Source organism: Xiphias gladius, chromosome 8, assembly GCF_016859285.1.
Source record: "Xiphias gladius isolate SHS-SW01 ecotype Sanya breed wild chromosome 8, ASM1685928v1, whole genome shotgun sequence".
In the NCBI taxonomy this organism is placed as follows: Eukaryota; Metazoa; Chordata; class Actinopteri; order Istiophoriformes; family Xiphiidae; genus Xiphias; species Xiphias gladius.
In genome coordinates this window covers 23,007,560-23,035,355 of record NC_053407.1, presented here as the reverse complement: position 1 = coordinate 23,035,355, position 27,796 = coordinate 23,007,560, and the positions used below count along the sequence as shown (strand labels likewise).

At 41.9% G+C, this 27,796-nt stretch overlaps 1 protein-coding gene across 4 annotated transcripts in view; it reads right to left on the bottom strand.

Annotated features, from left to right (window-relative positions):
* The window catches only part of kcnq1.2 (potassium voltage-gated channel, KQT-like subfamily, member 1.2), a 170,929-nt gene that overhangs the window by 78,919 nt on the left and 64,214 nt on the right, over window positions 1–27,796 (bottom strand). Inside the window, exon 14 of one of the 4 annotated variants that reach the window (XM_040132057.1) lies at window positions 3,364–3,460. The exons of the other annotated variants lie outside the window; for them this stretch is intronic. Within the exon in view, the coding sequence (XP_039987991.1) occupies window positions 3,433–3,460 (28 nt within the window). The 3' untranslated portion in view covers window positions 3,364–3,432. Of the gene's footprint in view, window positions 1–3,363; window positions 3,461–27,796 lie in introns of those variants that run through there. 4 annotated transcript variants of the gene reach the window in all.

The window sequence follows — 27,796 nt, the reverse complement described above, 5'->3', positions numbered from 1 at the left end:
ATTTTCCAGAGGCCTACGATACCAGTGCCATGTGTGAGAGGTTCTTTCTCTCGTATATTGGCCATGACAACCTCCCTCCGTCGCTGCACAGCATGGAAGCAAGCAGCACCTGCTGCACCATAAACACACCTGCAACACAGTAAAACCGTGGAAACACCCAGCATAGAAAAACTACACAATACAATACAATACAGTACAAAGAGAGACGACCACACGGCTGCACAAAGACTGCACACACAAGGCTCTTGGCCTGCTTTAAAATAACATTTAGGCTGTACAACATACCTTCGAGTGCATTTTTTCCCCCATCAAAATAGTCTAAATATAGAAATTGAATTCTAAATTCAATCAACAGAAAGGGGATCTTTCTCGGAACATGAAAAAGATGACAATTATCAGCAGGAGATATGCTATAGCCTATAATACACTATACTGCAGAGAAAAGTAACTTGTTTTGGTTTTCAATGAAAAAAAAACCAAATTGGCCCAAAAATTATATGTATAGCCTCCGTTTGGTCAACAAACAGTAGTGCTGTACAGGCTCCCTGCTCCCTCTTGCCAGCACAAATCTTAACCTCAGAGTTTTCCCTATTCTGGAATCCCTGTCGTTTTGGGGCTTGCATTCATCTTTGATGACTGTTCTAAGTCACTGAAGGTAGAATGGCTGTTGAAGCTGCTCATTTCCTTTTCTCTTCCCTTCTTGTGTAAGAATTTCTTGCTATCAGTCAAGGATGAGACAGATCCAACAAGAACTAAGTCAGTCAGAATACGGTAAGAAGCGTAGGAAATCTCCTCTGAGTCCTCGATGACTTTGCCATGGCCAGAGCTCCACAGAAGAAAATGAAGACGACATTAACCTCACCTTCCCACAATCTCCCTCTTGTCAGTGGAGCTGGTTTAGTGAATCTTAAACTCAAAGCCCTTCAAATGTGATTGTTATGTGTCTTTCAAGATCCTCCATGCTTTCAAGTCAGTCCAAATGTGGACACTGGATGAAGTCCATCCTTGATCCTCCTCCTACTTGTAGTAGTCCAGGCCATAAGTGTTGAATTTTTAAAGACGACTGATTTTTTAATTTGTTTAAGGTCACCAAAATCAATAAAGATACCTGTAGGTAATGGCTGTCACATCATTCCAACATGACTAACGCTATGTCTGCGCAGGAGGCATGGCATGAGCAGCAGCTTCTGTGCTGCATCTGTGTTTACACTGGTGGGGTTCAGGCACAGTTTTGAGTGTAGGTCAGCAGCATTTTTAGCAGTGCTCAGAGCCAAACACACAATCACTGTAGCTGCGCATGTTAAACAGAAGTGAAAAGACTTGAAGTGTAAAAATACACATCAGGTCGCATTTACGAGCAAGTGAAACGCAAGCCATTACGCAGCCTGTGTAGACAGCTGGACTGATTGAAAAAGGCGCGTATCTGTTCCAGACAGACACGTGTGACACAGACGACTGAAATATGCAGCTGAAATGCTTTCTGTGTAGACACACCAGAAGAGTCTAGAGCCATGCTAGCAGCTCCGTAAGACTGTACTTGAGCTTAATGCTGAAAATGCTAACATGGTGATGTCCAGCAGGCACTGTATACTGTTTATCATGTTCACCATCTTATATCAGCATGCTAGCATGCTTAATTAGCATTTTTTTTTTTTAAAAAGGACAGCCGAGGCTGATGGGAATGTCATTATTTTTGTAAGAACAATTTTAAATGTTGCCGGGTGATAGCTTTAGATTATCATCCTCTGGGCACCATGAATTTATCTACCAAATTTTGTGTCAATTCATCCAACAGTGTCTGAGATATTTCAGTCATGACCAAAGTGGTGGACCAACCAACCAACCGGCAGAACAACATTACTATCCCTAGAGCTACACTGCTAGCTTGCATTACAGGATAACTAGGCTGGATTAATGGATTAAACCATCACACATTATTGTTCCACAAATCCCCAAAACTCTCTCTTTAACAATACAGGTACTTCCTTAGTTAGTTAAACATTTTCACTGTAGCTTCTCAATAAGTTCACTTTGTTTTGAAACTTTCACTAAGGTTGCAATTCATGCTCACATACAAAACAAGATAATTCAACAGCTCCATCCCAGGTGGATCAGTCGAGGATAAGTGTTTAGTTCACATTCACACCCTATAACATGTTGGCCTCATCTGGTGCATATTACAGCAGCCCACTTGTGTAAAACTGGCAAGACTGGCAGTTGACTAGTTTAATTAATTCCAAATAAATCCTGTAGGCTGTGTGCACCACAAGACAGTTGTCTTCTAAAGAGAATGATTAAGCTGATACAATGCATCAAAGAGTAAAAAGACCTTGGGAGAAAGTCAGTCTTTAAATGACCAACTGCGCTGCCCTACCTCACTGCACCGTGACTAAATAGCTTGTAAACCACACCCAAACTTCTGAAAGCTTTGCGTATGAACACACACGTGCCTTGTAACAATTAAACATAAATGAAGGAATGGAAGAAGAAAAAACATAAAAGAGGGGGGGAATCCCTTGTTGGGGATGATTTTTTTTGGTTCTTTCCTTAAAGGAAAAGCAAGAGGAAGATAGCTGTTGGGTTCAGTGGTAATGGTGTGATTAATTTTGGATGTTTATTTGAGTTTGTCACACTGACGGGACGGGTGACAGGTGCTGAAAGCCGGTCCAAGCGTGGACACTGGATGATGGTTTGCAGATGATGGCTTCTTTTTCCAGAACCCCTAGCCACTGGACCAAGCCCAGTTGGCTGACTAAAGGCAGTAACCGGACTGTTTCTCTCGCGCTCTCAGTTTATTTCTTTCTCCCTTTTTGCCTCTCCTTTCCCTTCTCTCTCTATCCATCTCTCTCATTCTCTCCCTCTTCTTTCTCCACCCCAGGCTCCCTCTCCAACTTTTTTGGAAGGGCCTAATAGGACTCTGAGCTGGAAAGGAAAATATGGACTTAGGAAAAAAAAATAAAAGACTTGTTGTCGTTCACATTTACTGATCTGATCTAGGATCAAATTCAAAGACTCCCAAACATCAGGGCTTTGGCCAAAGTAATATGATACAATCAGACCTTGTGTCAGTGATAAATAGGAACAACTTCTGTCATATGTTTCTCTCACCAGGGAGAGAAGAGAAATATATTTCCATCCTTACAGTATGTGTAATGTGTACAATAATAGTGTGTGTTTATGCATGTGTCCTTTGTTTAATGTAAGGATACATGTCACAATTAACCCTGTGCTCTGTGTGTGTGTGTGTGTGTGTGTGTGTGTGTGTGTGTGTGTGTGTGTGTGTGTGTGTGTGTGTGTGCGCGCGCATGCCTGTGTTCCATGCCTTCCCAGAGCTCTGCAGTTTCTCCATTAAGGCCAGTCAGTCAGCCAGTTAGTCATTAGGAGCCGAGTTGTCACTAGTGGGCCTGAAGGTCATTCATCACCTAAAGGCCCTCAGGACAGGGACAGGACAGCTTCCACTCTGCCAAACACACACATACATACAATAACACACAAACACACAGACACACTATAGACACATGCTGACTGAAAGAGGCACCAGGAGGTTTGATACGGGGAAGGAAACTTGAGGTATATGTATGAGTAAGACATGACACACAAAAATATACATAGCCAAATGCTACCACACACACACACACACACACTAATACTACATAAGCACATTTGCTCATTCAGATGTCTCCACTAACATGTTGCAGGTTTCTGTCCCCTCCTTGGGATTTTTATCGTACATGTAACAATATTCACCACATAATAAAAGGGCTTTTTACAGGGCCCAGGCTCATCAGTGGAGGGAGTGGGCGAGAAAAACGTTAATATCCAATATCAGCACACTGCTTGTGGCCACTCTTCATGATAATCCATCACACATGACAGCATATTTCGGCTTTAAAAACAGTTAAACAGTTTAATTTGCCTGCCAGTCATTCCTTGTCACCCTGTCAACTGTAACGACCCAATGAGAAAAAACAGAGAAGTTGATGTTGTCAAAAGATAGTAAGCTACAGCTGGTTCTCAAAGGAAGATATTTGCATTTTCCTAACTTTACTGAGGAAGGGAAACGTGCGTGTATTCTTGTGCTGTATGAGACTATGTCAGTGGAAAGGCTCTATCTTTAGGCTTACAACCCTTTTAACCTGCAGTTTAAAAAAAGTTTCACAGTATCAGTTGAATCTTCCCCAGGGCCCAAATCAATCTGAGCTACAATTCAAGACAAAACACCTTTATTCACTTCCTGTTCATTGTGGTTGATTGTGAAGCTTTGGCAGAAACTGAACATAATATCAGTTTGAAAGTTCCCTCTGCGTGACTGGGGCTGGTGGGAGCTGAGATTTGAACCGAATATCACAAGTCCCTGATTTAATCTCATAATAGTCGGCTTTAATGTCCAAATGCAAGACATATGTGGCTTCGCTTTGGTTCGCTCACTCAGGCCACGTAGTACAATCTCCCAGGGCAAGACCCAGGAAAGGGAATTTGCATTGGAACTGAAGCATTCATGCTAGTTTAGTTTGATGCTAATTAGCCGAGACATTATAAGCACAATTTCGTTAGTAGATTTAGAGGCGAGGTTATAGAAGATGAGCACTTAGAGAAATATCTATTTGATAAATGCTTGAATGTGAGACGACAAACATTAAAAGGGTCATGACAAACATGAGATTAAATAATTTTGGAAAATTTTACTTCAACATAGTGCTAGATCAAAACAAATGCAATGGATACAAAAACTACTGTAATGTCATTTTGGGCTTCATCCAACTGAACTCTGAACTACTTTAAAACAAACACAGACTCCCAGTCATAAGTGCATCTCTCCTACTTTGTCTCTCTCTGTCACTAGAAACTGATTTCGCTCACACACACACACAGACACACACACAGTCATGCCACACGCACACAAACAGAGGTTGCCGTTGGTGGCAGCTCACATGTTCTCTCTCTCACACACACACACACACACACACAGAGCTGCAGCACTACAGCAGTGGGAGTGTTGTGACTGAGATAGGAAGAGCAGGGATTTGTTTAAAGCAACAAGCCCAGGGGAGCCTCAGTTCATACGGACAATGATATGGATCCTTCTCTCTTCGTCTGTCGCTATGGGGCCCACAGTGCAGTAACCCCTTCCACTGTCACATGTCTTGCTTAAGCTATGTTATTTTACACACCTTCATGCCAACACAACAGTGATGCATTTCTTTTTGTCAATGTGTATGTGCAACATATTGTCACGTCTCTGTCTTTTCCTTTATCTTAAAAGCGTTCAGGTTCATGCACAGATGCACGGACCTGATCACCAATAAACTGTGCAACAAATATTTATGACACAACAAACAATATTCTTTGCTCCTTTTATACAATTCAGTTTCATTAATGCTTTTACAATGTAGTAACAAGATTACATATTTTTTTGTAATATTTTTAGTGCAAAGCCTTTACTGTCATGAGCAGACTTACGAAAAGCAGACTATTAGCCTGGAAGGCCATCTTTTCTGGTCTAACCAAAATAAGCCTTAGATAAATTGCGTATAATCCTAAATGAAACAGCTCATGTGCTAGCCCAGTCAGGACGAAAAGCAGTTTTGCCTGTTTTTAAGTCCTTTCATTTTTTTGTCTTTGCATAGACTTTAAAATTGATCACTAGATAGCTCAGTACCTGAATATATTTCTGACAGTCTTGTAAGGTATGTCCCTTTCCGATCCCTCTGTTGATACTGGCCTGTTAGTTCTTCATTAAACCAGGACTACAACCTTCTGGAGAAGTTTCTTTTAGTGTCTATTTTAGTGTCAGAGGACCAAAGCCTAAGGCATACCTTCTCACAACTTTAGATTGTGTGGTACAGTATGTCTCCAGTTTATTGTAACATGTGCACTTCGCAGTTTTGCTTGAAACATGCCATGTAAATTATGGGTGATTTGACGTTCCTGCACAGGCATTCTCACTGATCTCATGCTGACAATAATCCAGTGTAATACTTCGTTAGAGTACACTTGGATATCTTTCTCGTGGGTTTTCTGTGGATGAAGTCTGAGTTGCTGTGTGGATTATTAATGCAATGCTCCAAGTAACTTAAAAATATATATATCTTTCTAACAGGGTTATGTGTAGCTCTACTGTAAAAAGATCATCTGTAGTGTCACAGAATAACAGAGTCGGTGTGTCATTGCCTCTTCTCAGAGGGGATTATCCAGTGATAACAATCTGGCATGGTCGCAGCCAGCAGCGATCCCCTTGACCTAACTGCGTGGTTTTGCACAGCGTGTGACCGGATGGATCCCTTTTTGTCCCCACAACAGGAATGGGACAAAAAGCGGTATGGGAATGAGGAGGGGAAGTAGGGATTTCAGGTCCACATCCACTGCTTCCAGCTCACTGGCTGTGGGAGAGTTATTGTAGCTACTAACTGCAGCAGCTATCAGCTCTGGTTGGAACTGGTTAGGGGTTGTCTAGAATAACAATGGAAACAATGGTGGCAGTATTGACAGTAAAGATATTATTGACAATGATAATAATGATGTTAATGAGTATGAGAATAATGAAAATGAAGAAGTAGCAAAATAATGCTGAAGCTTTTGTCAAGTTTATTTAGCCTAATAGAAGCTGTAAATGGGTTATAATAATGTTGGACATAATAATAAAATGATTGTAGTCGGCTCAAAGTACAGGCTCACATTCAGATTTGTGCTGATTCCAATTGCACAAATCAAACATGTTTAATATGAATATAAAGGGGTTGATTGGCCTCATTTAAAAGTGAGAACTGAATCCTGAATTTCTTGAACACTACAAGGTAACCAGCACTGATTATCCAAGGTGACCTGGCGTGATTTTTGATGGATGGTGCAGACAGTCCACAGTCTTGAAATCAGCCGTCATGGCAAGATCAGGGTTACAATAAGCCTTTCATATCAGTGTGTTCCCAGCTTAATATGAATGTCAAGGCAACAGCAACAAAGCAAACCCGAGGGGAAAAGTGATATGAAGTATTGAGAATAAGCAAACAGGCTAAAGAGTGAGCATATTACTTGTTTGTTAAATATTCAAATTCAGCTACTGAAGAGGCAAGACACAAACAAGCCAAACAGAAAAACACAAAACAATCTATTCACCAACTCACCATGAAATCACACACAAAAACACTTTTTGTACTGTTTATATTACTGTTTTGAATGATAAAATAAAAGTAAGGCAAAAACTGAATTGAAGACATTAATTATAAATTAATTAAAAAATATTAGCAAGGAGAAGCCTTTAGGTGCAGGACCTGAGAAAACTGTTAACAATGCTCATTCCTGCTTGAGCACTACTCAAGGCACATCCTGGATTAAGCTTTACACACACACACACACACGACTACAGATGCCCCTTTCTCTGGAGTGGGCAGCCTGTCTGTCACTCTATATCCATTGAATTGGAGCGAGGACATTCATAAAGGATCTGGTCTCATGACGAACAGGAGAGGTTTGAACTGGCAGCCAAGAGCCACTGGCTGCACTTCCTGCCTCTGTGCATGTGTTTTGTTAGGTGCTTTTTCTAATTATACTTTGTGTAAACCTCTGTAGTACATTGTGTAGTGCATGTGTGCATGTGTTTTTGTGCGTGAACGCATGTCTGTGTGTTCAATCTGGTTTTGTAGGAGGGTTCACATGAGGCTGGCGGGGCCCTCCAATGCCAATGTGTCTGAGTGGAAAACCCCAGCACAATGGGTCCGGGCCCTGACTTCAGACTGGCTATCCGCCACCACTAACAGAGCAATGAGTGTGTGTATACATGTGTGTGCATGTGTGTGTTTGTGTGTGTGTGTGTGTGTGTGTGTGTATGAGGAAAGAAAAAAATATTTTGCTGTCAATCAGTGTTAGAAGACTTAAATCTCTTTTTCAGTATATCCCTCTTTGATAAACATATGCACAGCCTGATATACTATGTGTATTACTTCAGGGGTCAGTGCACTTCTGTATCTGTTAGTGTGAGTGCATGTGTGTGTTCCAGTTTATATCCCCTCCTGCCAACTATAAACACGGCTTGCAAAAGAACTTCTACATGCTGTGGACTGGCAGTTGAGAAAAATAAAATGAACCATAATAATGTGAATTAGAATGGTACAGAATTGTTGAATGAGCGTTGCATCATGTTCGTATTATGGTGGTTAATATTTAAAAACGTGCACAAAAATGCAAACAACAGACACAATCAGTGCACTGGCATTTAACAATCCCTCTGTTCTTTTCTGAAGTTACATCATAATGCAGATATGAAGATATTGCTAAAATGGCAGTAATTTACATGTCAAATCTTGTTTTGTGTTGTAAAATAAATTCCCTCTGAACAACAGATGGTGCCAATGTAGGCTGGTCACAGTATCGCAGTACCAACTGTGCGTGAGACGGGCTATATGTTTTTTGAGCTTCAACGTCACTGGCGCATACTGAATTTGTGTGTGTGTGTGTGTGTGTGGTCATGCATGCTGCCAGCGTGTGTGCCTATCACAGGACACCTGCAGAGACCACAATAGGATCAGACCCCTTGTTGGGGCCCTGCTGGGTATGTATGTGTGCGTCTTTGTATGTGTGTGCTTGTGAGTGCACATATTGCTAAGCTTAGCAGATGTTCCGTGTCTATCCGTCCAGCTCATCAGGTTGTGAGGCAGCAAAAATGTGCTAGTTTCAACTCATCCCCACTCGGGTTGTTATGCTGCTGCCTGTTACTGTGACAGTAAGTCAGCTTTCGCTCAAGTAAACAGCAGTGCCCTGTCCTTCGTTGAGGATTCATAACCCAGGGCCTGAGGGAATGAAAAAGCCTCTGTTGCACAACTTCACAGTTTAGCTGCCTATGCGTTGCAGTAAACTGTATGTACCAAGGCTGTAAAGAAATGTGAACTAAAATTTCTTTACAGGCTCATACATGTAAACATATGCTGAGCAAATGGAATGCAGTCTGGATTAATAGATTTACTTTTAGTGTTGAGGTGAAACGATGCAAATTTACCTCATACTGTGCACTGAAAAACACCAATAGCATTCACTGTAACAAAATGAATAAATAATGAACCCAATGAAGTACCAACATCAACATATACTGGCGAAAGCGTAGAAGAGCTGATTTACCAGAGTCACAACATCCCACCAGAAGTCTATAGTGACCCTGTGTGCTGTGTTATTAACACTACAGTAGCCTACAGGTTACAGAGGCTGGTTTGTGATAAGTAGGTCTGTGGTTGAAATCCCAAGAAAGGCATAATTTGGGTGGGGGAAAGTGAATGAGTAACACTTTCCCTCCTTTAGGCAAGGTGCTTTGCCCACAGCTGCTCCAGTGGAGTTAAGCACAGTTGCAAAAAGTGTAACTGCTGTGGTTGTACTGGGCAGCTTCTTAAGTGTGAATGTGTGTTACTGAATGAATGAGAAGAGCATATGTTCCCTGTAAAAGTGCTTTGGGTAGAGGTTTAAAAATGAAAACAATACTTTCTTGGGAATTAAAGACTAAAACCGACTATTAAAAGAAACTTGAGAGAATAGACACAAGTTCCTAAGTAACAAACGGGTCCCAAAGTAGTTATAGTTAAGTCTCCTTTAATATTTTGAACAAAATAATGCAACTGGAGCCTCAGTCAAAGAGTCTTTGATAAAATATTAATGAAGACTGTGACTCACATGGATCACTGTCTCTGGCTCCCAGCTGTTTGTGCGTGGATGCATATTTGAGTGTGTGTTCATGTGTGCAAATATGTCTGCCTATCCTGGCTGGTACTATTTGCCTCCCTGTTTTCCTCCCTCCCAAAAGATTAATCACCCAGATGTTTCCTTGTTTTGCTGTTGGCTCTTTCTCACATTATATATCAAACAGAAACATCTCTCTCTCTCTCTCTCTTTCTCCCTCTCTCCCGTTTAAACTCTGTCCTTCCATCCCCCACCCATAAGGCAATGTGTTTTTTGTTAATGGGCATGTAGTGAGTGGAGGCGGACCAGCAAGAGTAGGATTTCTTTTCCACTTGCAGTTTGATTTCAAACAGACAAATCTAATTAAATTACAGTGAATTTGGGAAGATTTGTCCTTTTCAAGACATTGGAGTGCAGAGCAGAAAGACAGCTTGACTGTCACTTCTAAACTGTAGGTGTTTTTATTTTGGGTGGTTCACAGGTGTCTGATCATGTGTATAGATTGGCTGTCACCAGAAGATGGTGCCTCTGGTAGCTGAAAGATGAATCACAGTTGTGCACCCACATACGCACATATTGGACACAAACACAAACACACACACACACACACACACACACACACACACACACACACACACACACACACACACACACAGAGTAGTCTGAGTTAGCCAAATGAAGCCAAATCTTTGCCCGGGCAGTAGAATGTATGTGTGTTTATTGCAAATTTTGTGTCCCAGGTTCAAACCTATAAGCAAACTACCCATGGGGCTCAGCAAGGGGAAACACAGAGGTAATTTTTTTACTAAAATACAGTTAGGTTGGAAGATACCCACTTGTGTTTTGGCTCAGGCCCGCTGCATGGTTCTCGTGCAGGTCTTTGCAATCTCATGCATGCACCTGCAAACCTTTCCACTGCAAGAATTATAAAATTGCAAAGGACATTGCTGTTTGTGGCCACACTACCGATGCAGCTCCTTGTTGATGAATGCCTTATAAAAACAACAAACGTGCTCTGCAATGGCGACATGCAGCCCATGTGAGAGCATTAACGGACACCATGTGCATCTTTGTCCTACATTCATCAACTTCAAGCGTGGCCTCCCTGTGTGCTTGAGGATACAAGGGTGAAAGTGTGACTCACACAAGTACTGTTCACATTAATTGTTGCAGACAGTCTGCTCACAACCCTAGAGAAGGTGGCAAACAGTTTGGTGAAGGGACACTGGTGAGCCATATCAGTCATGTTAGCCTCACCCGAACTTTTGGGGATAAAATAATGTCATGTAAAAATGTATTCCAATGTCTAACAGTGTAGATTACCTAAACCTAATTCTAATCTTTACCCCAAAACTGAGTCTAAACACTCAAACAACCTGCTGATGAAAGTACAGTAAGGACAGACAAAAATTTCTAATTTTAATAAAATCTCTCTTCACTCTCTTCAAGGTCTAAAGCTCAATTTGGTCCCCACAAAGATAGATGTATAAGAGCACACACACACACACACGCACGCACGCACGCACACACGCACACACACACACACACACACACACACACACACACACACACACACACACACACACACACACCCACGTTTAACTCAAATCCTGTAACTCAATCCTGACCCCTTGACACTTAGGCGGCCCTGTAACACTAGCCAAAACTATGCCGGTGAAGAACATAACACACACGCACGACGACACACACCATTTGCACGGCATCTCTGCTGGTTTGGCTTGCAGCATATGCAGGGCTGGTGCTGTGAAGTGAACAGGCTTCTTTCCTATACAGCCACCGGCCATATGGTGGCCAGGGGCTGGCCTTGGTAATTGATGGTATCTGTCGGTCTGTCCATGGAGAGGGGCCCTGGGGCCCCCAAGATGGGCGACCTAAAACATACAGAGATCCAGCTTAGGGGGGGTGGGTTACTGAGGAGGGGGACATGCTAGTGTTTCAGCCCTCCTTTTCTATTCATCCATTCATCTATACAAAGAGTTAACTCCCCCAACTCCCACACTGCACACCACAATTGTGCTCTGGTTAGCTGATAAAGGCCCTTCTCTCTCCCTCTCTCTTTCCTTCTCTCTGGCTTTGGCTGGTTGGCCCAGACCCCCTGTCTGTGGGCTAGGGTGAGGGGCTTCAAAGCCCCCTGGCCTGGGTCTGATCTGGCTGCGTGGTTCTGCCCTTCACACCCACCCCCATCTCGCTGCTGCTGCTGCTGAGTTAACCTCCAGAATGAGCTCTTTGATTGGGGCACAGCCAGCCAGATGGCACCCACTGGATGGGGATCACTGGGTACTGCCAGATTGAGACTGGGAGAAAAGTACAACACTGGCAAGGCTTCGTGGGAGCCAAGGTACCACACTAACTTAGATGACCTTGCAGCCAATGACAACTCAGAAAGAGAGGACATGTACATCATTATAGTTGTGATATATATATTCTGTATTTTTGACCTGATAACGATTTTATGACATGATAGAGACTATAATAAGGGCCTAGTTAAGGCCATATTGACACTTGCAGAGTATCACAAAAAAGACTAAATGTCTCTTTTTGTGGTTGTCAGCATTATACATTTGATATGGCTGATTATACACATGATGTTCACACCAGAGATATTACACAATACTACAAAGTGTACATGTAACTACTATTAACACATATTTTTTCACTTTAGTTCAGTATGGGTCTACAATTAAGTGAATATAAGATGGAGAAAATTTGGGCTGAATTAATTTTTTGTGTCTATTTTTCTATTTAGCCCCTAATCTCTATCTTTATGGAGTCTATATTGAACAATACATCGGTCTACTCAATGCCTATTAATAGCAATGTTAGGCAGGGTTGTTGTACAACACAGGAGCAGCACAAAATTATCACCTTGAGTCAATCGTAACAGTAATAGTGTATATGTTTGCACACACATGCAATCACATGCACATCCTTTTTCTCAGGGTCTGATGACCCTTACACAAGTGTGTGACTTTTTCCACAGCAGTGTTCACTACACACCACCTCTCCATCATCAGAGGTGAAGCAGAGGTACACAGGATGTGATGAGTGTGAAAGCGTGGGAGAGAGAGGAGAGAAGCTGGGCTTGTTCCCACAGGCCTGACTCATGGTTCTGCGTTCACAACAAAGACCTATGAACCAGGGCAAGGCACCCCAGCGGGTGGAGCAGACACATGCGCAGACACACATGAATACAAATACATACAACACATGTGCGCACACACAATTTAACATACTTGCACAAGCATTTGTACAATGCATCCAAATATAGATATAATATGCTTGCAGATTTGTGAAGGCCGTTATGACTTCACAAAACAAACAAACAAAAAAAAAGAGTTTAAATCAGTGAAGCCTAAGCAAACTTATTTTTGGTAATAAAAATGCCAGTCCCAATACTTCAAAAATATAAAGAGGCAGTATGAGAAAAAAGCCTAATTGTTAAACCAATTGTTAAGGCCCTTTCAGAGCAAACACAAAAACCAAAACAACTGGTCTTAGAGAGTCCATCCAGTAAAAAATAAACCATTGCTGGTGAAAAAGAAAGATTCCTAATTACTGTAGAAGAAATTTTATAAGAATTAACTTCTTAATCACAGATTAATATTTTTTAGACTTTTTAAGTGTAGCTGTTGTTACCCTGTCGGCCACATCCACATCCAGACACATACAAATGTGTGTCACAGGCATCTCCCAGCGTTTTACGACCACGAGAATATCCTGATGTTTTGTGCACTTGGACATGAACTTTCAGGATCCTGGTGATGAACTTGAACTTCAAAAGCACCGAGGGTGGATCACCCATGGAAAAGACAGGCACATATGACACAATGTCTCAGCCCAACTGGGAAAAAGAAAGATCAATGGATGATGCATGAGAGGATGAACTTAAATCTAGAGTGTGGTACGCTAAAAGCCAGCTGATACTTGCTTTAATGTCTAAGCAATTTTTCCTGATTCAGCACCATTGTTCCAGGTACTAATATTTCCCACTGAATTCTTCTCTGCTCAGACTCTGAATTCTGTTACGTTTAAAAATATTAACAGTTAGCTAGATTAAAAAAAATAGGGGCTGCTATTGGGTCCTATAGTGAAATAAAGGGTCCACAGTGAAATCATATTTCCTTCATTAAGATGAGGTGAATCTTGCATATTAACTGTACTTACAGAGGTATTAATATTTTACAAATAACAAATTTTACCCTTGCAATTATCATTTTCCTACAGACAGTCAATTATTTTCAGTGATGTTTATCTATAATTTTGCCAAAGAAAAAAAGTAACAACTATCAACAATATTTTAGCGTGATAAAATGGGGGTTTAAGTTCAGCTTCTGGCTGTTGACTGTATCATACCACCCGCTACCGTGCCGGTGAGCCACGCTCGCCGATATTTGCAGCACTATCAGCAGCAGCCGTAACCGCTGCATCTTTTTGATATATTTTCTAATCACTGGACAAAGAACGTGTTTTAAATGCCATCCGTTTTTTTTTTTATGAATCAGAATCAGAAAAACTTTATTGATCCCGACAGGGAAATTTCTTCGTTATAAATGCACTACATGCAGTTAGGAAAGAGGAAGTAAATAAGTAAAAACTACTATAAAATAGTAATGATAATACTACACTGTAAGTGAATAGAAAAAGGTGCAAATGTAAATGTGGAAAAGTAATGTGCAAGATAGCATCGCTAGGCCTCTTTAACATCAGCATAAAGCAGGTCCAGGGTTCGGTCTACTCTCTTAGTGCAGTGCACAAACTGAGTGAAAGTGGGGAGAGTCTTGTCCAGTTAAAGTCCCCAGAGATCATGAGGATGGGATGCGGCGTCTGGAGTCTCACGATAACGGAGTGGATGTCGTCACATGCGGTTGCCTGGTTAGTGGAGGGGTGATGTAAACAACAACCAAGATGGCATGTGGGACTCCGTCGATGGTAGCGATAGGATCCAGTGTATCTTCCTGTAGCCATGTCTCTGTGAAACACATAACACCAGGCTCACGGAAGTCCCTCTGATTCCTCACTAGGGCCGTTAGCTCATCCATCTTTCTCACCTCACTCATGATGATAGAAGGGAGATCCTCTTCTCCATCAGTCTCTGTTGTCTGGACCCAGCTCTCTTCCCTTGTTTCTTTGTTCCTCCTCTACATCCTCTGTGTGTCCTCCTCCTGATTCCTAAGGGGAAGTCCGGTGTTTGGTCACCACGCTGGCCGGCTTCATCACGATCAGCTGGTCCCTAGTGTAAACAATGCGACCTTGGAGTTGTTGCGCAACGGTAGCGTAGCGGAATGATAGCACTCAGAAAGGCACCTGAATGAAAGTTGTAATTCGACGGTGAAAAAAAACTCCTTCTACTAGCAAGTTTAGAGAGGGCGCAGTTTAAATAAGTTATTAGTAAACATTTAAAAAGTACAAATTTGAGAAAATAAGAAAATGAGCAGGAGCAACCGCAACAGGCTGCATGCATGGTTGGCGCATGCACACAAAAAAAAACACTTAAAAAAAAAAAAACTTATTTTGAACAAGCTAATTATGTGGATGGAAGAACAGATGGAAGAACAGGTGCATAACAATAATACACTTGTACTAATATGGGGATATTCATTATTTTGACTGACCCTACATGATGGCACAAAAGTATTTTGAATATGTAGTAAGCAAGTAAGCAAAAAAGTAGTAGTAAGCAAAAAAGATAATTTTTCAAGTTTTCTGAGTTTAAAAACTTAACATTTAAATGTCCTTGCTATGGACACAGGTCTTATGCACTTCTATAAGATCTGCACTCTCATTAGATGACACCTTTAAGATAGGTTAAGTTTTACCAAAGCCTAAAGGGTTAAGATCTTAAGACACAAAACGTCTTGGTACTGTATGCGTAGTAGCAGGATTCAGGTAAAAAAAAAACCAAAAAAAACCCAGCAAAGTGGACCTTTAGACCATAACCTAAGACAAGAAGAAAATCCACAAAGAACTAGCCGGCCACAGCAGGGTCTTATGAAACTCTGGACCGACTTCAATTCTAATTCTAATTTTGCGTTAATCTGATATGGTTTGTGTGGCAGCCGACACACGCTGCACAGACAAACAGTCTCCTATTAGCTTCGATTCCATATGGTACCACACCGACTCTCTTTCTTTCATTTGGTGTTTTCTTCATTCTGTCATTCTTCCTTGTATTTTGTTCTGTCTGTAAGAGCTCCTGCCCCCTCCCATGCCTTTCTCTGTACGTTACAGGTCTGTCTCTGGCATGGGCAAACAAAGATGACTATAGTGAATGGCTAGCTGCGTGGCTGAATAGCTGCTCTTATCTGCAGTATGCAGGCTGCGGGATGGCAGCAGCACATGTGCTGATGACAGCCTCACATTGGACAGACTCTGGCGCCATACAATACCTCCCACTGTACACCTGTCCCCTGCTTAGAGGTCTACAAGGTCTTGACTAATCCACAATAAAACCAAGATGCTCTTTTAGCATGCATGTGGCTTTTTGGGTCACTTTTTGGTGGAGCGAAAGAGGTGGCCACCATAAAATAAGCTCATCACATCTATCACAGTGACATTTAGTGCTACTGACCTTAGAGGTGTCAAGGAAACATCAGCCACCTGCCCACACCCCCTGATTAAGCCACTGCCTTTGTTGAGCCAGTGTTTGCCCTGAACTGGCCTGGGCCAAACCTGTTTGCTCTCGATGGATGGAGAGAGCGATAAAGGGATGGAGGGATGGAGAGGGATGGAGAGGCGAGGAGGCTCTTCATTTGTATAAGGTCTCTGGCACCATTCAGGCCTGCAGGCTTTGACAAATGGAGGTAATAAAGGGGCGAGGCTTGGCAGGGGCTCAATTAACCACTAGTGGAGCAGGAGAAGAGGGGGACACGGACCAGGACCCTCGCCTCCATAGAGCAGGAACAAGTGAACTGCAGGGAGGGGGAGGTCTAGCAATTTGTTCAGCTGTCTGTCTGTCTGTCGGAGCAGACTTGGGCAGTCTTTCTTAGTGTGTTTCCATCTTTCTTTTGGATGTATTGACTTAGCTTTTGCTCTTGAAGGGTAAATTGAACTTGTCTGACAGTGGCCTACCAGACAAAGATCAAGAGTTTTAGAGACGTTTAAGAATAAAAAAGTATTAGGATAAAGTAGAGCAGTTTTATGCCTGTGTCTAGTGATGTAATGTGATACTGCAAAAGGGCAAAGAACAACCTAGCACCTCCTCGCCGAAGCCAAAAAGAAATCCTCTTGACAAAATGTCCACCTCAAAACATCTCCCATTCAATCCCAATACTACTTCAGCCAAGCGTACATCAATATGGCGCTTATGCTAGAGCAAACACACCGTAACTTATGCAGAGCCAAAAAGCCAACAGTGCTTATTTAGGGGACAAGTTCACAATCCCTGTAGCGCTGCTATCCATTCCCAGTGACAGTCATTTGTGTACCTTACACTCTCAGCACCAGCTAGCTACCTCCATTCAAATTCAAATTGAAACCCAGTGGGGGACAATGGTTGGGGATTCGCTGAGAGCAATTAGTAGTGGACTCCTCCAGTGTCTGGCCCAAAGACTTTTAGCCCTCTGGTTCCATCATGCAGAGGCACTGACCCCTTTCAGATGCACGAAAGGAAGAAGAGAAAGAGGGTGCAGAAAAAAGAGGGCTGCCTAGCGACGGCGAAACGAGAGGAGGGGAGTGGATTGGCAGAGTTAAGACTGTGTGTTGGTTTTCCTCTCCCGACTTTACACTAAGAGACAAGAGCTGGAGTGTGATGGAGGGGTGCATGACTGTTGTGTCAACAGGGCATGCAATGAAGACAATCTTATTGTCAGGCCAAGACATATCAAGCCACACTTATAGCGCACTAAAGGACAAATTAATGAGAAACACAAATCTTTAAAATACAAAAGAAAATAAACTCCAGACAGGTAAAACAGCTTTTATGAATACATCATCTTTTGCAAGTGATACAAGGGCTTAGAAAACTTGAAATGCGTGCATTTAAATTAGATTTCTTTATAGTCTGAGTGTTTCATGATTCCGGGGTCCAAAGACAAACAAAACTTTAGTTTTTATGCATCATGATAAAAACAAAGCAAATTCTTTATATTCTAGAAATGCTGACAGATAGAAAAGTACAGCTGACAGAACAAAGGATGTTTCATGTGGTGAATTGTTTTTGATGCTGGTATTCAGCCCCACCACAGTTATCCACTTCCTGTGTAAGAAAAGTCTGCAAAGGTGCTGTAACCTGCTTATTTCCACAGCTGGCTGGCATACATACCATACACACACATATAGGTACAGAAAACATACAGCATAAACAACTCACAGCACACAACACAGATTATGAGCAAATGCTCACGCAAGAATTAACAGCAAGATGTGCACTCACAAACAGAAACCAGCAAACAACACACAGCTGTCTCTCTCACACAGTGTGCAGTGAGGTGAAAAGGAGAGAAAGGAGAAACAAAGAACCGATAAAAGAAAGGAAAGAGATAATGAGATAAAACCCAGTAAGTAAGAATCAGAAGAAAACAGAGAAACATTGAAAGACTAATGTGAAAGTACAGCATAAAGACATGAAAAAATAAAACTTAAAAAAAAGGGAACAATGAAGGAAAATTAATAGGACACAGGGGAGAGAGAGACTGGAGAGATATGAGATGTAAAACTAAAATAACTGCAAACAGCCACCTGCTGATGTCAGTGGCTGCTGGATACAGTTCATCTCTCTCTGGTTCACCTTCACCTGACAGCTCAGTCTGGATAGTAGCTGATCAAAGGAGTGAACGAGTTCACTGAACACCAAACAATGCGCCAAAAACTAACCTACCTGCTCACAAAGAAAATTAGTTTACACGTTATGTAATAAGGACATAGACACCAAAACCATCCGTGTGCCCTCTTTAAATCCAGAGGCCCTGCAAATGTATTTGTGCGACGGTGAAGCTAACGTGTGTGTATCCATAAGCTCCTACTGCGTGTACAATCCAAATGATGTGACTGTAATTTTTTTCCACCCTTCTCTGACTGACAGCAGGTCCGCCCTGCTGTCAGACGGATGTGGAATGTTTGTTCAGTAGAGTTTGTCGGTACTGACCCGAGACCTGAGTGCGGGTGTTTAATCTGTTCCGAAACCAGTGGAAATCACATAAGAGAATTTCCCTCGTGGAGGATTTGTGTGTGTGTGTGTGTGTGTGTGTGTGTATGTGTGTGTGTGCTGGGTGGGGCGGGATTCTGGCCTATGGAAGAATAACACTTTATAATGCAGGGGTTAGGTTGAGATCTTGATAATTCATACTGACAAAAAAAATAGTGGTTCAACTGCTGACAGCTAAAATGACGACAGTGATCAGGATGGTAATGACTGTGCTGGTTATAATTATGGTGGGTCTGTGTGTACGTACTGTACTGTACAGTAATGGATGAGAAATCATACACTAACTTATTTCTTAATGAGGTAATTCCTGATTTAAAGCTGCATTCATTGATTTTTTTTTTGGCCACTAGGGGCCAATGGAACAAGCTAAAAACTCAACATCAAGATATTATTGCCTTACACATTTGTTATGGCAAATATTTATCTATTTCCAATAGTTGGCATTTGGTGCTGAGAAGGTAGCGTACAGTGGCTTTATATGAAAACAGCTGCCAGCTGATGTCGAACATGAGGTTGATAAGAGTTTAGTTTGTGGACCAGAGAACCAAAACAATGTGCTAAAAGAAGCGAAAAACTCTACAAAGAGCCGTGGGAAACTACAGCGTCGGGTGATAATTCTCTTTCAGTTTGTCACTACAGGTGACCCCTTTGACATTGCAAATAGTCACTTGATCCACTAAAAAAATAAAATAAAATAATAATGATATAATATAAAAATATGGCAACTTTGATTCAAAATTCCGCAGTCTTATATAAAAATAGGAATTCCTGTAAAAATTCCTGTACAGCTGCTTATGCTAAGACATGTTTGACTTCTTTTGTTCTTTTTTTGTTGTTTTTTATTTTTAATCTTGAATCTTTCTAAGGGTAACAAAACTAAGGCTATTGCATCAACGCTAGTAAAGAAAAATGATGCAGCGCCCTGTCAATGGATGTAAAGCATAATATAGCAAATGCATGAATTCACAACTGAAATTGTTCTTCATGTCTTCATGTGTGTTAAACAAAAACTGGTTATGATTATTAATTTGGACATCCGTGATTTGTAGAAAGATAATATTAGATCATATCATCACAATATGTTTCCACGGAAAGTCCATAAACCAAAATATTGAATTACACCGAGCATGTGTTAATGTAATCCATGCACGCGTGTATGTAACGTGTGTGCATGTGAGCAGATGTTTGTCTACTCAGATGACTGTCATTTGACCTTGAACCTCAGTAACATCCAGTTCAACCTGCTCTCCAGCTGCAGACGTGGTGGAAACCCTGTCATTCCTAACTTGTCTCCCATCTTGATCCTCTCCCTAACCTCTTGGCTCTTCAAAAAACAATAAACACTGTTGTCGGGGGGGGGGGCATAACGCTGCACATCATTATGTAGCTATTGATGTTTACTTAAACTCTCTATCTGCCTATCAGCAGAGGGAGGGTTGACTTGTTATAGATATTTCTTCATAGTTTTCTCAGTCACTCATCTGTGATATGTATGTGCATCTATATTAAGGTATATGTGTGTTGTATGTATGAGTGTGTGTCTGTGTGTCAGTGTTGTTTTCCTAGCTCCTCCTGAGTGATGAGGCTAATAGAAGCACCCGGGGGTGTGTTTCTGTCTCAGCAGCTTAGACGAGGCCTCTTCAGCTGCATCTCTACCCTCCCGTGAGGTCAAACGCAGGTCGTGGCGATAAAGGCTGAACTCCTGACACCCATCCCAAAGACTGAGACAGCTCATTGTGTAGCAACAGATAGCAGACACAATGAGCCCTAGTCTGAGTCTTGTTTCTGCCCGACGCGGCGCTTCTTTACTTGGCCTTGGTGGCGGCGGCTTGCAGGGATTCTCCTTTATGGTTGGCTAGTGACCCCGTAATCACCCGGGGCTGTCCCCCCTTTATCAGATTTTTGTCAAAATTTCATATCAATGCAAATGAGGTTGGAGAGGAGTTCATCCTAGAATGCTTTGGGAGATGAGGTATTTTGAGGATGATATTTGTGTATAGGGTAGACAAAAGCAGGCTGATTCAGTCTCTGCTGAATGCATCACTACAATGTGGAGCTACTCCACTTTGCTCTCTCTCTGCACTATTTTTCCAAAACAGCACTAAGCCCACTTGAGAATACTTGAGGTTTGGAGGAGCCAGATTTTGGCAGTGGTTTTGAGAGAAGTTGGACGTCAACCAAAGACAATATTTTTGATAAAAGAGGACATAAGACAAACCATCTATACTTATTACATTTCTGTTTGATTCACTGTGCTTTTGCTCCCAAGTGAGGATCACTTATATGGGTATCAAGTTATAGCCATTGTTTTGCTTTGTGATAAATCAACAAGAAGTCTTTTCCAAAAAACCTGAACACAGAGGTTTTAGATTTTTTAGGCAGAGCTACAACCTGCTATATTGATGAATTTTCAACTCAGTGGTTTTATATTCCTTTGCTGATTGCTCAAGCTCAATAAGGTCACTGGTCAATAACAAGCATTTCCTTAATAATAACATTAAAAGTTGACTCCACTTTGGATTTAAGAGCACAAACTGTGTACATTGTGTAAAATTACACTAGCTGAAACAAAAAAATCATAAATTCTACAGAAGATTTGCAAAACAGCAGTACAGCAAATACTTACATCCATTTGCAGGATTGTCAGAGAGAGGGCCTGAAATTCATGCAGATATCAGATGCACCCACAGGATTCCAATTACTCTGATGCAAACATGACAGAGCCAAATGGCGTATCTAGCTACGTTACTATAATGAATAAGTACCTCTTTAGGAATAGTGAAATTTAATTAGGAGTTGTTGGGTGAAATTTGATCTGACTTTGGCGATTAGCATCCTTTAATTAGGTTAATATTCTACATGCCTTATCCTGGCAGGCATTGATCTAATTCTGTGTCTTCTGAGCTCTTTTATAGTTCCTCACAGGTTAAATAAATAATAGTATAACTGATAAGGGTATTTGGTCATTAAGCATGAAATACATTTCTATACATGTCCAGCATTTTTCTAAAATGGACAATGATAGTTAAGAGCTGTTCTAATGTATTACGGCAGTTGTTTTATTTTAATCAATGTATTTATTTCACTATGTTGCCAGGGAAAATTCATTTCAATGGGTTCTTTTTCACAGATGCCCCGCCTCACCATTTCTCCACTTTTGAAGACATCGATCTCAACTGAACTCTGCCTCAGTAACCAATTTCACTGAAGCTTATAGGTCTTTGGGCTTGGTTTAAAAAAAGATACAATCTCATCAAAAAGGGATTGAAGTGTGTGTGTTTCTACATGTGTCACAGCTGAGCTCTTGCAACCTGGGCCGCAGAGGCTCAAATAGGGCTGGAGAAGCACCAGGTGTGAACGCCCCTGGGGCTTGCTCACTCACACACGCACACACAAACACACATGCACACCACTTGGACAGTATTTCCACTTGTTGGCTTGCTCATAATCACTGCCCCTTCTTCTCACTCACACCTCGCACTTTATCAAAAGACCCCGGGGCCTTTCCCTCACCAAACCAGGTGGCTGCAAGGAAAGAAAAAAAACTTTGTGTCAAATAAGAGCCCCCCTCCCCTGCCCAATGCACACAACTCATCAGTTTTGCCAGAGAGGAGGGCTGCCCAGCCCAGCTGTGGCTCTCGCCTTTACCATCTAATAACCATGACCTTCACGCTCTGCCTGTCAGACCTTTATTACTGCCTGCCACAGGGAGAGAGAGAGACCCAGAGAAAGAAAGAGAGAGAGAAAAGCAATAAAAGGCCACAGATGGGTGTGGGACAACACAGCTGACGAACAGAGAAACAGAGAGCTTTTCACATACCGTCACTGCTGATGATGACTTCAATGACCTGAGATTGGCTGACAGATGTCTGCGCTTTCAGAAATGCAAAATGTCAATTGATGATCTTGCCGTAGTATATTGCAAAGTTAAAAAAGTCTGATGTTGTCTGGCTCTGTATGTCTGTGAGTCTGTGTACTAAAAGGGTTGTGTGTTTGTGTGTGTGTGTGTGTGTGTGTGTGTGTGTGTGTGTGTGTGTGTGTGTGTGTGTGTGTGTGCACTAAGAGGCTGTCAGCTCACATCCTAAATCAACACACACTGGGCCTTCGCTGACGGACTAAAAATAATAACTAGGTTACAATGCCCTGCCAAGCCCCAAACACAACAAAGTCTCAGGAAGCAGTCTTTTCAGCATGTTGCCATAGAGACTGACCACATGTGCAAGTCAGATAGGGGTGAGTGGTCAAACTAGCAGTCAAGCCGCGTTGTCTCCTTGACTATAATAGGCCTAAAATACAACCTTCATTTAACTAGGCACAGATGTGTCGAAGATAGCGGGTTTGCACTCACAGGTCATGCTAAGGGCATCTGATGAGCCCAGCACCAAAGGAGTCAAGTTTTCACCAACAATTGTGAAGAGCTTTGTCCAGATTTCATATTCTGCCTTTAGCCTAACATGAGTCGGAGCAGTGCCAGAACCCTTTAAAGATTTGAAGCAATCTCAGACTAAAGTTGGTTGGCTCTGGTACATTCATGTTATACTAAAATTAAGGTGAGTAGGAAGATTTTGGCAGTTCTGTTCTCCTCTAACCTCTCCCTCAGGATGAGGGAGTTGTGGGAACACCTTAAACCTCACTGACCTATTGATGGGTCAACTTTGGCCAAAACAATATCCCAAAGTTTTCAAATATAAAAAATATGTCAGACTGTATGTGGGGGAAATGTATAAAATGATGCACAAGACATCTAGAAAATTTCCATTTAGTGGAATAGCACAGCCATAAAAAGCATCAAGTATTGTGTAAACACCATACAGCTTCAACAAAGAACAGGAACAGGCTGATACAGGGTATAAATGATGCTGTCAGACTGTGAGGAATCAGATTCATTTTACAACCTCAAAGTTACTTAGCAGAAATAAAAGAACAAGATCAACAAGCAAATGAAACAACTCCAACAAGGGAAATTAATATGCACAAAAATTAAACATGAAAACATTTTCAATTAATCCTACACACTGACAGATTGGGGCTAAAACTAGTGACTGTGATCAGTCATGCTTGAATAGTGTCTGCCTGTTGTCCTGTTGTAGTGAATTGCTACCACAGGTGAAAGGAGGAGAGCCATAAATCTAACTGATGTTTACTGAGGCTGAGGTTAACTGAGGATGATCCATCCCCCAGAGGAGGAAAGGATCTAGAGGCTACGTCAACAAACAATCTGCCACTGGAGAACCATTCACCATTGTCATTTTTCATTAAAGTCAAGCTAATCATCAAGGAATAAATGACTCCTACAGGGGTACTATTCATATTAGTCTCTCTTCATTTATCTACCCTTCTGTCCATAGACCATTACTACGACAGTAGTAGTGGGTTTTTGTTTTTCTTAAACAAATTACACACTGGCTTGTGGCCACTTGTCTGTCTGTTTGAATTCTTGACTGGCTGGGAAAACGTGAAAGAAAAAGTGAATGTAAAAAAACTCTCTTCCATACCTAAGCAACTACTGTGACGTTACAGTAGGCAGTCCCCTACTAAACCAAAGTGGCTAAAAGTACAGAACAACCTGTACAGTTATACTGGCCGACTCCCAGGTGTGAAAATGTGTAAAGTGCGTAAGTGTGAAGCAGGGTGCTGCTGAAAAAGAGCATGCCTACTGTATATGCTCAGTCAACTTTCTCGGCTAAACAAACATTGTATGCTAGCACTTCATAGGTGCTTGAGAAGGGGAGTGAGGTGATGGATATAAATGACTGTGGTGAGTGAAACTATACTGACGCTGAAAAACATTTATTACATAGTCTGACTTAGCCAATGCAGTTAGAAAATCTGGTGCTTTCTGGTACGTGAAGGTGCTGCTTTGTACACAATCACACAGTGTCCCTCACACAGGGTTGTGCTCAATAAAAAGCACTTACTACTGTGGATTGAGCATTTAAAATATTAGTATTTATGAATAAATAAGCAAACACATAACTTGTCACTCAAAGGGCCAAGTGCTCTTTATTGAGCAATAAAGGTAAAAAAAAAATATGAAATGAAACTGAATGCGTCCTCTTGAAATAAAATATTATTAATTTCTTCTGGCTTTTTTATCTGATTTCTGAAAATGGGAAAGAAATTATAATTTCCCAGACAATTTCTCTGAAGGCTAGAGTCACCATTTACTATAGGCCTAAGTACCTGGCTGTCATACTGCTGTACCCTTTGTACCATTCATTATCATTTAACACTTGTGTACAATAATATGGAAGATTTAAATAAATCACACTAAAACGAAATGTGGGGTTGTAATGCTCATAAAAGAAATGTCTGTGCCATTGAATAATGTTCTCAGTTTCAGTCATGCAATTAATGCATCTTCCTTCTAGAGGAGAGAAAATCTGCGCAGTGAGCTAAGTGTCAATAGCTTCAGCCTTGGAAACTGCTCTCCTCTCCAGGTGGAGAGTTGAGCCAAGGTTGAGCTCGATTGAAACCTAACAGGTTAGAACACATGGTCTCTTTTTAATGGTTTCGTGCAGCTGCAGAGAAAACAGATTCCATTTGGCAATAGTCAAACTGAAAAATTCCCAATGGCACATTTACATAGACTTTGAGCAGAAAACAGTCGTCCACCAAGTGTTTTTTCTCTGTGAGCTGCTTGACAGAAAATAAAGGAAATAGCAGGAGAAGCAAAAAAGAAATGAAACTCAACGCTCTGCAGCAGGACTTGGGATTCATATGACCTCTGGGGATATACAGTATTCGCTCCAAACAACATATTAATAAATGCTTATACAGTGCCGTTATACTGTATGTAGAGTGTCATCAGACAAAGACCAAACTCTACTAAAGTTAATGTTTCCCTAACTGCTGGCACTTATTTTTGCAGGTACGTAGTGTATACAGTCAACTAGGTGAGTAAGTCCGTCAGCCAGCCAACCAGTCAATCAGGGTTGGAGGCAGGGGCTCCCCAGCGAGCGGTGCAGCTGTGCTACTGACAGATCGGTGCAGGGCAGCATGCAGCCGGCCTCTCCAGACCCTGGCACATCAAAGCTCCCGGCCCCATAGCTAGCCCCCCTGTAGCTCCCCAGCCGGCCACTTCAAAAGACTTTAGGGCGCATCGCAGATTCCCATCAAAGGGCCTGGACGCTGCGCTCACCCACGCAAGCAAGCCAGCCAAGGAGATATGATTAAAAGCACATTATTGGGGGAAGGAGGGAGGACAGAGGAGAGGTTTTGCAGGAACAGAGTGGAGGTAAAAGAAGACAGGATATCAGGGCGATGGGATTATTCTTTACCTTTCTCTCATATTCTCACTCTCCCTCTCATTCTTCATTTCTTTCCCAAATAATGCAGCTCTTGCCAGTTTTTTTTTTAAGACCATCAAAGCAAAAAGATGACAGATCTTGACAAGATTGCAGGCAACCCCTCCTTCACATAATCTCTCTTTCTTTTCCAAATGCTTACTCTGTTTGTTCCCTTCTCTCCCCTCCCTCTCTATCCTCTCCTACCCTTCGAGGTCATGTCTCAGGTCATTTAATATAAGCCACTGGCTACGCATGCCAATTCACACCTGAAATTGCCCGTCAGTAGCAGCAAGTGGCCTTGAATGGTGGCATTGTTGTCCCTGTGGGGGACTCAGACAGCAGCACACCAGCCAGCGGCCACAATGGGAGCCTTAAGGCCTAGAATAATTTGACTAAACGCATGGGATTTGTGAATGCGGATTATCAGCGTTCAGCCACGCAACCGACCAACCAACCAATCAACCCCCCACCAGTCTGACCAGTTAAAGCAGCATTGTTTTTGGGTGAGACTGCAACCACGTCAGCTAAACTACGCTGAGTTCATTGTTTTACTTTGGTACAGTGGCAACAATTAAACACCAGCTGGATCACACTACCAGGCACACATGCAACACCCGTGATTGGTTTTCAGTCTAGATTTATTTTTGGAGGACTTTTGTGTCATAACGAGTATTTTTTTGCGGTTTGGGCTGCACACGTGATGCCGTCAATACCCTTCTCTTTAGCCATCCCAGACGTCTATCTCAATTTCCATTAATTTCATGCCTTGCCCCATGCCTTCATGCAACTTGCATATTTTTGTTGTTTAAAAGTGTCCGCTGGCAAAGCTGGTGTTGCTGGGCCTTTTTGCTGCTCATGATAGCTCTGCTCCCATTATCCTGCCTCATTAGAGTGGATGTCCAAAATGTCAGAAGAATGTTTTATGGACTGTTGAGAAATCACTCTCCAGCACAAGTCACCCAGTGTTCTGCCATGCAAGAGAGGGAGGGAGAGAAGAAGATAAGGGGTTTATATTCTTAAAGGGAGGGGTGGAGGGAACGGAGGGGGCAGCCTGCCTTTAGAAGAGCTTAGGGCCCAGTGTGGCGAATTAAATAGAATGCCCAGACAGAATTAGTTCCAAGGCAGACTGGGTCCCATTCTATGAAACTCAACAATTAGACGGATTAAATGTAATAACTCAGCCTGCACTACCGCAGCAGCATTATGGTTACCCTGGAACCCAGGGGGTTGCTGTGTATGTCTGTCTATGTGTGTGTGCCACAGGGGTATTTACATATGCTTACATATGAAAAGTGACAACTTGGAGAGAGAATGTAATAAACTTTGGGAAAGAGAAGTAAACACAGTCCCAAACATTTGGCAATCATACGTTTTATTCCACAAATGCAGCCAGTTGACATGCTGTTGTGATTATGGTTGTGTATTGTGATTTGACAGGGTGAACTGCATATGTCAAGGCTAAGCTTGTTGATATTCCATTCAAAAAGTGCAATCCACAAGGCTGAGTTTCACGTAAGTATGTTAGTGTCAAGGGTCACCATGTTTCAAAATGATGATGATGGTGGTGGTGAGACATTTTAAGAAAATGTACACATCCACAGACATTTCTTAGCAATCTTTTCGAACGGTCGTATGAGTGGAAGGAAAAGCTGTCAAGTCACACTCCACACTCCATGGTCCACGGTCC